The 10,709-nt window shown below is 29.5% G+C and overlaps 1 protein-coding gene across 1 annotated transcript; it reads left to right on the top strand.

The window, feature by feature from the left end:
• Nucleotides 1–528: 528 nt before the first annotated feature.
• On the top strand, nucleotides 529–1,596 carry LOC130808597 (uncharacterized). Its single transcript, XM_057674050.1, has 3 exons — nucleotides 529–837; nucleotides 1,020–1,214; nucleotides 1,438–1,596. The coding sequence occupies exons 1-3, from the start codon at nucleotides 529–531 to the stop codon at nucleotides 1,594–1,596; spliced, it is 663 nt and encodes a 220-aa protein (XP_057530033.1).
• Nucleotides 1,597–10,709: the final 9,113 nt, after the last annotated feature.

Here is a 10,709-nt window from a genome sequence, read left to right as displayed (position 1 = left end):
GCTAAAGGTATTTTTGACGAATCTGAGCTTACACCTCCGATTCTGGAGTGTCGTAGTAGAAAGAAGTCGTTGTTGGCGATCATCAGACTACGGGATATGATTGATGCGCTTTACGATGTTCCATCTGCCACTCCCCTCGGCCGGCTACCGTACATTATGCACCAGTACATTGACTGTGCTTTGATATCGGCCTTCGTGGAGAGGTGGCGGCCGGATACGAACACCTTCCACATGCCCTGGGGGGAGATGACGATTATGTTGCACGACGGGCAACGCATATTGGGCATAGGTATTGAAGGTTCACTACCGGCTGAACCTGCTGAGGGGGAGTGGAAGCTCGCTATTGCTGGTCTGTTTGGGGAGCCCATGTCCTAGCTACGACGGAAAGGGATATTCACCAGCGATTGCATCAACGTTGGTGAAGTCATGCACTTGTGCCATCGGTCCCAGGCTTTGGAGAACCAGTCGACAGCCTATTACATGGCTATTGTCGGCTCTACACTGCTGGCGGATAAGACCAGATTCGGCATGCGACCTCACCCGATATTAACTGTCAACGTCGATCAGGATGAAATCGCTTGGGGTGCGGTGATGCTGGCGTACATGTATCGGCAACTGGGAATGGCGTCTAGGGTTGGTTACAACACCATTGCTGGTTGCCTCACATTGCTTCAGACATGGATTTATGAGTACTTTTCGGCTTTCCGCCCTCATCCTCGTCAAGCAGATGTGCCTAATAAGACTAAGGCGGAGATGTGGTTCACGCCCAAGTCAGGTCATGAGATCAACAGGCTGAGGGACTGCAGGAGTATATTGGACTCCATAACGGTAACTCAGGTATTGTACATCACATCACACGTTGTTATTCAAGTTATTTTAATTTTAGTTTATTTTTGTATGTTAATTTTGCTTGTATGCAGGTGGAATGGACTCCGTACATGACTTCTCCAAGGGCGTTGCTAAATGAGCACCCACGCGCCGCCTACATCGGGGGTATCACTTGCTTTGATATCGTCAAGGTGTATTTGCCGGAGAAGACAGTGAGACAACTGGGCTTTGTGCAGGCTATTCCCCCCGCTCCTATCAGACCAACCCAGGCTCTACGACCGGCACATGGTACCTATTCCGTGACCTTTGCTTCTCTGCTTATTTACACGGAGGCATGGAGTAGGTTCCCCTATTGTGGCCGCCTTAGTGATCAGGCACTTCGTCGGGCATCTGTTCCATCAGAGGCTGATCCTAGTTACGTTGACTGGTTAAGAGTGTCCTCCCACCCATACATCCTCCCTGGCGAAAGACCGAGTGCAGGTTTTGGTCCAGCTGAAAGCAGAGCGCAATAAGTTAGTTCTTTTAATTTTTTGTTTTCTATTATGTGTTTGTGTTATTTAAATGCTGTTTAATATCTTGTTCACACCCTTTTTCTTTTTTTTTTTACAGTTTCTAAATGAATGGTCGAGTCGAGTCGCTCCATTGCTGAGACTGCCTCCTGTTGCGGAAATGAAACCCCGGGAAAGACAGGCTTTAGATGTGTACGTTGATGATGTTAGAGATTTATTTGTCGAATGGCAAGCTTTTAAGGGGCATGGCTTTTCATAGACTGTCTGGTTTTGTAATTGAAAACTAATTTAAATCAATGCTTTTATTTATTTACTTCAATGCTTTTTACATTATAGTTAAATTAATTTACATCCATACTTTTAGGGGCTGTTTTGTTGAGTGTAATAATCAAAGGGAAAGGGAATGGACAGACCTAATTCTCTTTGTTGTTTGTTTGCCACTTTCTATCATTCTCTTTCCCCTTTTTTATTTTTTTGTTTACCAAAAGTATTCCACACTCATTTCCCACCCTCCCCAAGACTTTTCCATTCCCATTCCCTTCATTACCCATCACTTAAAATTTGAACTTTGATTTATGGGTATTGTTATAATTCGCCACTCTTTTCATTTTATTGCCACCCCCTAATTAAATTACGAATTTGCCCCTGGACTTTAAAAAATTACGAATTTTGCCATTGGACTTAATAACACTATTATCAACTAAATTAATAAAAAATTATTAATAAAAATTAAAAATTAATTAACAACTAAATTTTAATTAATATATTATTATTATATTAAAAAATAATTAAACATTCAAATAAATTATTTAAATTCAAAACTAATTATCATAATAACATTATCATAATATAATATTATATACAAATAAAATAATTTATTACAACATTTATTTAAATAACAATAACTTAAAAAATAAATTAATTAAACAAAAAAATTTCATAATTCAAAATTAATAAAAAATTAAAAAAAAATATCAGTCGCACAAAAAGTGCGACAGTACCTAGGTCGAGTCGCACAAAAAGTGCAACTCGACCTAGGTACAGTCGCACTTTTTGTGCGACTGGTAATTTTTTTTAAATTGTTATTAATTTTATTTATATTATTATTGCTATTATTATTATTATTATTATTATTATTATTATTATTATTATTATTATTATTATTGTTGTTGTTGTTGTTGTTGTTGTTTGTTGTTGTTGTTGTTGTTATTATTATTATTATTATTATTATTTGTAATCAATGGAGCTAGAAAGATATTATTTAGAGTTATGTTTTTTTTCTTCATATTACAGGAAAAGATGATACAGGTTAATGATATTTTTTTTAAAAATAAGTTTTTCAAGTTTATTATACAATAACTAGTTATTTTTGGAAAAAAATATAAAAGAATTTAAAAACTCATAATTTGATTACTTAACTTGAACCAAACAGTCACAAAGGGAATCAATGAGCAGTTCATTCTGTTTCTAGAACACAGCCAAACGACTAGGCTAAATTAGGGGAATCAATTCCTTTCTCCTTCATTCCCTTTCCTCGTTCCATTCCGATTCCCTTGTGCGAACCAAACGGCCCCTTATTAATTTACATCAATTCTATACATATTGAATTCCATCCAAGTATTGAATCCTCTCTACATATATAGTTAAACTAAATATTGATGTACACAATAGTAACACTATGGAATATCTAAACACAATAGTAACCGACGATTGAAAGTACTCTTTATTGTCGGCGTTTGCGTGCCATACTCCTTTGTTGGTGTCATTTCCTACCTTTGTGTACATCAAGGTACTCCAGAATGGATGAATGTCATCCAAATACAAAGAACCTTGTGAACTGATCGACAGATATAAATAAAAAGCACACTGCAATCCATGGGTGCGTTGAAGTGCACAACCGCATTTGTTAAATACATAATCACCTAAATCTAACATACGATTATGCTCAAGCCGCAACTGCTCCAAGGATAGAATAGATACATGGCGATATAAAGGTCTAAAGAAATGATGCCGCAATGACCTTGAAATAGAATTTATGGATTTCTGTAACGCTTATCAGATCCTACCTTGCTGGTTTGTTATCTTTGCGTGTACCCTTTTAAATAGGGTATCAAATGAGCTATTACCACTACCAAAATAATACTTGAAAGACGAGTGTTGGCTTTCAACTCTACTAGTAGTCTGGTTACCCATGTGTAAACAGTCATTCGTCCATGCACGCACAAATTTCTCTTGTGGAATCTATGTTCCAGCCAAATATTGAACGACTTTTTTGTTCCTAATTGACCAGGTAGTCACAATCGATTGCCATCTCTCTTCAAATTCGTCGAGTGTAGAACTTTCAACCAAGGGGTTCCATCCATTTTTCCTGAATATCTGCCCTTATTGATTTCTTTTCCCCCACACAACTTGTCCACCATATTCTCAACGTCGTTGGCAATATTCCATATGCATAACAAATGTCGCACATCTACATTAAACATAACATTAAACGTAATTAAGACATATTCAATAAAGAGAACGACAATATTTAATCAACAAAACCTTTTTACCTGGGAAGACATGACGAATAGCTGCAGATAAACCCTCATCTCGATCAGTGACAATGTCGTTAGGAGTCTGAGCTGTGCCAAAAATATCTCTCAATCCCTGTAACACCCACGAATATGACACAACCGCCTCATCTCACATCAAACAGAACGTAACCAAGAAGTTGTGATTGGTTGGCGTCATTCCGATTACTTCACACAGTGGCCACTTTTGTTTGTTTGTTTTGTACGTTGTATCTATCAACACAACATACAGCCACGTACGTATCATTTGGATGGAGGTAGGCTTTGCAACTAATAATCTGTTCAATTTCCCTTTACTATCCAAGTCTGTCCAAACCACGTAATTATGCTCTGTGGCCATATAAAGACAGTGTTAAATGGGAGTCCTACCTTTTACATTATATATCTGATTCATACTAGTAAAAAAAATCTGAAAAATTTTCTCTAATTGAAGTCATGATAAAGGCAGGTTGCACTAAGCTCTCGTATGTGCTGCCAAATATCTACATTCAATCTATTTTCCCTTACATGACCATTTCTGTACACTAAGAATCGGTGGTTATGTCTACCTTTTTCCCCAGGACACACTCTCACCGTCCAAGGTCTTTCTCCTGGTTTACGACTACTTGCTACAATCATAAATGTACACCGACATGTTCTACTTTTAGAACCAGGTCGGGCAGCATTATTAGGTTATGCAAATCACCCCTAATATTACCATAGCGGTGACATCTTAAATACAAACTAACTCTAGAACGTCCTTGTTGTTTGTAAAAAGCACGTGTAAATTGAAAACCAATTCCTATTTCTATCTCATCAGCCCAACTATTTAATTCATCTACGGAATCAAATTCTCTATTCGTAACAAATCTACCGGAGTAATCTGCATTGTCCCCTAAGTTTTCATAGTCCTGCAAATTTAAAATATGAATAAACCAAACATTAGGTTAATAAAACATTATACAAACAAACATCAATAATAAAAATATTGAATATTATATAAAAATTAGAATTTACTTTAATAATTAATAATAAAATAATAATAATAATACAAATTAATATTAAATAAAAAATATAATATACTTTAATAATTAAAAATAAAATAATAATAATAATAATACAAAATATAAAAATAAAATAATTGTAACCATAATAAAATAAAATTAATATTAAATAATAAGAAAATAATAATAATAATAATAATAATAATAATATATAATTATAAATTAATTAAATTAATAATAACAAAATAATAATAATAATAATAATAATAATAATATAAATTATAAATTATTTAAATTAATAATAATAATAATAATAATAATATTAATATTATAATAATAATAATAACAATAACAATAATAAAAACAACAACAACAACAACAACAACAACAACAACAACAACAACAATAATAATAATAATAAGAATAATAATAATAATAATAATAATAATAATAATAATAATAATAATAATAATAATAATAATAGTAATAATAATAATAATAAAAATAATAATAATAATAAAATAATAATAAATTACAAAATTATTTAAATAAATTAAATAATAATAATATAAATTAAAAATTAAAATAATTTACTACAACGTAATTATATAATAATAATATAAATTATAAAATAATTTACCTAATAATAATATAAATTACTAAATAAATAAAAAAATATTTATATAGTTTACATAATAATAATGCAAATAATAAAAAAAAAAAAAAAATTGGGTCGCGTGCGACTCATTCGTGGTCCAGTCGCACGTGACCCAATTTTTTTATTTTGTTTTTAGAAAAACACCCATTCAAATCGATTAAATTACGTACCCAATCAGATTCATAGTCGCTTTCGTTAGCCATTGTAAATCGATTCAAACTTTTAACTTGTTTAAACTAATAGAACGTTTTTAGAGAGATTTTAGAGATATAGTACCGTGTTTGAGTTCGTAATTATATTATGCAGCGGCACTACTGAAAATTCAATATATATATAGGGTCGCGATAAAAATGTTCGGGCTTACATTTAAATTTTTAATTTAATGTTTTTTAAGTGATAATGGTATTATTAAGTGAGATTTACGTTTGTTAAACAAATTTAAAGTCCAGAGCTATTTTCGTCATTTTATTTAAGTAAGAATGGCAATAAAATGAAAAGGGTAGTGATGAATAATAATGCCCTATTTCCAATTTGATCAAAAGAATTAATGAACATACAAAATTTAAGTGGAGGCAAGTATGACCATAACTCATGATAACATGGCTTCGGCCCCTAGCTACCTCGGATCTTATCCTAAAGTATTACATGCATGGTATATATGAAGGATATGATTGGTGTGGGCCTTCAAAGTTAGTAGTCTTATATTATGGCAATTACTTTACACTTTTTTAATCTATCTTTAATATTTATTCTTTTGAATTTTATAGTTTATATGTTAAGAAGAATTGATAAACTTTGATTGGGCATTATATAATCTAAAGGATAGAATTTTAAACTTAGGGTGATTCTGATCAAGTACAAGGTAGGGCCTTTAAAATTAAAAAGTGAGCAAAATATGACTTTTAATTTAATTTATAACTAATTTTTTAAATCCAAACTTTAAAAATTTAAAACAAATAGAATATCAGATATTATTAATAATTTTAGCTTTCGCCTCAAAGAATTGTGATCTAGTTGGTATAAAACTAATAAATACAAAATTTATATGTAAAAAAAAGTCATGATCCAATGTATTTATAAGAAAAAGTCACTGATCTTCGGATTAATAAACTTGATTACTCACAAGAGTCATAGTTGTACATTTTTTTTTTTAATTATGTTAAATTAGGCTGGACTTATTGTGAATGCCAGCATATTAATGGGGGCCACACAAGTGCACATACTTCATACGCCAAGGAGATATATACCATCCCAAAACCATATGGCAATGGGAAAAAGGTCTCTAATAGCTTATAAAGCGTGCACACCATTTTTAATTTATCGATGTGGGATAACTCATCCCAACAAGTTACGTAGTTGTACATTTTTAGGAACTCAAGATCAGTTCTCTAGGTGCATGAGTGGATGAAAGAATACGTGGACTTATGAAATAAATTAATAATGTCTAATTGAAGTTGTGTAGGGTAGGATCATAGGAAATATGTTTTTTCTAAGGAAATGTGTTTTTGTTTATATGTAATTTTGTTTACATTATTTTAGTGTTTATAAATTTTAAAAAAAAGTTAAAATAATAAATATTTTTGCTTAATAAATACAATCAAATACAATCATTCAAAAATATTTGTTATTAAAAGATTGTTGTAAACTATTATAGCGTAAACATACAATACGTTTTCTTTTCTTTTCCTTTTTTTTTATTGTAGTTACAATTATTATTGGAATTTTTGTTGTGAAAATAAAATTGTGGATATAATTTTATTTCCAGTTAAATAACTATGTGAAGATGGACTTGCACAATAATTCTGCCCTCCCCACTAAGGTTGCACATGGTTCAATTTAGTCTGATTTGACACTACTAAATCTAATCAAATCAAAAATTTCAATCTAAAAAATTTTATAAATTAGACAATATCGGATCTAATAATTACAAAATCAGAAATTTGTTTGGTTATTACGATCAATATGTTATAAAATAATATTATTTTTTAAAATATGTCATTATTAATAGCAATTTTAAAAGGAGATAAAAGTATGTGATAATTAATTTTGAAACAATGAAATATTTAAAAAAATGACTTAATCTAGAGTGTCATTCAATATGTTCCTTGAAATCCCACAATATATGCTGCAATAATGCAGAAAATGTCTTGTTTGATTAAATTACATGCCATCATTGAAGAATTTGATCATATTCTCAGTCTCTCTACCACAAAGATCAGAGAGCCATAACATGCATCACCTCTTAATTTCTTGTGGTATGGCCAACTTCTAACTTGAGAGGATATTCCTTTGTTATAATACTTCCAATTTACCTTCATTTTCTTTTTATAGATTTTTTAATAATTTCTCTTCTACTTTTTTTTTTTCCAATAATGCTGGGCTGATTTCTTATCCAGGACCACTAAAGAGCTATTGACCATTAAAAGCAATGGTCCGACTAAATAATTAAAAAAATCCCAAAAAAAAAAAAATAATGTCAAATGATTTGTGAGTATTAAGTCATTTTAATATGATTGATGGTAAATAATTTTATTTTTGTATCAAAGATTATTTGAAATTGATTTATATAATAACGAATTAAATTAATTAGCAATAGAGTTATGAACTTAAAAAATGTGCATCCCTAGTACACATACAAAACTCACTTTTCCACTTATAATAATGTAACTCTACTTAATGATTTTTTGACTTTTTCAAAAAATAAAAAATAACAAAAAGTTAATAATGAATTAAGGTAGGTACAAATTTGAAAAAAAATAATTGATATATTATCAACCTCAACATTAGATTATCAATTACTTCTACAACACATATATAACTTACACACTATCTTCTTTATAATTAACATTATTTTTATTTTAGTCCGTCTTATTGAATTAGCTCCTTTTTTTTTGCAACAATCTCCCCCGATCTTTCTTTTAATTAATTTCATCTTTAAATTTATTCTCTCTCCATATATCCTAACCACTTATTTTTGTAATCTGCTTATTTTTTATACGTCTCAATCTCCAATTTAACTTTACTTTTTACTAATTTTACACAATAAACAAGTAGTACAGTGTTCTAATTAAGAAGAAAAAAATGGAGAACACGAAGTTGAACATTCTTTATCAACTTGATGCAATATCTATGAATTGTCGCCATAAAAATTAGTTTTTTTGAGAATTTTGTCTATATTACTACTAAAATAAATTGTAGTTTGTAAAAAAAACCCTAAAAAAGGGAAATAAAGAAATGTATGATCCATAAAATCTATTCCTATTAGTATTTTTCATGGTGTAGAATTTGAAGCTTTCATGTGATTAAGAAATTAAATTTAATAGAAATTAAAGAAAAATAAATAAGGAAACACATCCACCCAACCATCTTTTAACAAATGGCATGCATTTAGAAGGCCCTATCACACCTTAAACTATAGGAAAAAAATTGCATGATGGATCCCATCATATATGGACCTAAAGCACCTACTTCATTCGTTTCATATTCTTAATTATGTTTATCATATTTTATATATGAAAAGATAAATTTTAAATATGAATTTTTACAAATATATAAAAAAGTTAAAATATATTAATACTTAAAATATACTTGAGAAATATAAAAAATGTCAAAAATAAACAATATATTAAAACAAAGGAAGTACTAAATACAAAAGAAAATTTCCAAAACAAAAATATATGTACAAAGTTATAACAAGTATTAAATTAAAATTTGTCAAATTAAAATGATGTGTTTTTTGGAGATATATAAAAACAACGTGGTGAATTGCCCTGAATCCAACGGTCTTAAATATAATTTAATTTTTCATTTAAATCACATTATATACAATTGATATCTTTTTTTTCTAGAGATAGCATGGATTAGGATCGACAAAATGTTAGAACAAATTTACTGTTAATTGACAGGAAATGTTTCCAAAAGAAGAAATAATTGATGAGATGATGATGATGATGATGATTGATGGCATATGATACAGTTGAATCATTTACTATCTAGTTTTGCTCAAATTTACAATATCAAAGAAAATAAATTCTGGTTTGATAGAAGTATGCCAAAATTGGGAGTGGTATTTTTGCCAACCCGTTTCTCTCTATCTTGTTTTGTGTTCACACAAAATGTCTTGGCTATTGTTTTGTGTGCTACACTTAGCTAACTGTTTTGGGATAGGCTTCTTAGCTCCCCAACCCAACTAATATCTTCTCTACTCCTCTAAATAGATGAATTAGAAATATTTTTGTTCCACTTTATGTTAGATAATATTTTATTCTTTTCATTACATTTAAATGGCTACAAATTATTTTTTGTTGATTTTTTTGAGTTAAATTTGGATATTAATTTGACAGATTCGTTGATTACAAGTAAATAATTTCTTTTTACGTAATAATACTTGATTTGAAAATTTATATTCACTTTTTAGCATATAGAATATTCTAATTTCTAATACTATATGAAAATTTTCTAATAAAAAAGTATAATAACTAATTTGGGACAACCCAAAAACAAATATGTAGCAATTTTTTGGAATAGATGGACTAGGAAACTATCATATTACTAGTATATATATCCGTATAATGCACGTATGTATAAATGTGTAGACGAATATAAATTTAACTTCTATGTAATTCAAGTATATATTATCTTTATAAAATTTTCTAGTTTGATAAAATGTGACAATAGAAATAATAAACTACAAGTAGCAAGGTATTTTTTTTTTTTTTTGAAAGGAGATGTGTGTGATAAATTATAAAGTAAAATTTAAAAAGTTACCATTGTTGAGGAGAGAATAAATGAGAAAGAAAAAGTGTTAACAAAATCAATTTATATGGAAACAAATTATTTTTGAAAGATTTACTTTATGAAAGATACTCCTAAAATTAATTTTAAATTAAGCTTGTAAGAAAAGCTTTATTTTCATTGATGCTTAAGTCACATAAATAAATAATTAAAAAATAAATAAACAAACTTAAAAAATTTTGTAGTATGAAGAGAAATTTGGGTTAAAGAAAAAATCTATAATTATTACTCCCTCCGTTCTTTTTAATTTGTCTACTTTATTGCACACTTTAAAAAAGAGAAATTTAAATTAGATTTTTAAAGTATGTATATTGAGTATAAAATATATTCATGTGACATCTTGTTAGATTTTTCTTGATGTAAA

Source organism: Amaranthus tricolor, chromosome 3, assembly GCF_026212465.1.
Source record: "Amaranthus tricolor cultivar Red isolate AtriRed21 chromosome 3, ASM2621246v1, whole genome shotgun sequence".
In the NCBI taxonomy this organism is placed as follows: domain Eukaryota; kingdom Viridiplantae; phylum Streptophyta; class Magnoliopsida; order Caryophyllales; family Amaranthaceae; genus Amaranthus; species Amaranthus tricolor.
Note: the sequence above shows the minus strand (reverse complement) of the source record. Positions and strands in the feature narration are given on the sequence as shown.

Excerpts from the sequence above, each read along its gene's own strand:
- LOC130808597 (XM_057674050.1), top strand. The coding sequence starts at position 529 with ATGCGACCTCACCCGATATTAACTGTCAACGTCGATCAGGATGAAATC. Across the intron at positions 838-1,019 it reads ACTCCATAACGGTAACTCAG|GTGTATTTGCCGGAGAAGAC; the intron begins GTATTGTACATC and ends GATATCGTCAAG. Across the intron at positions 1,215-1,437 it reads GTGATCAGGCACTTCGTCGG|TTTCTAAATGAATGGTCGAG; the intron begins GCATCTGTTCCA and ends TTTTTTTTACAG.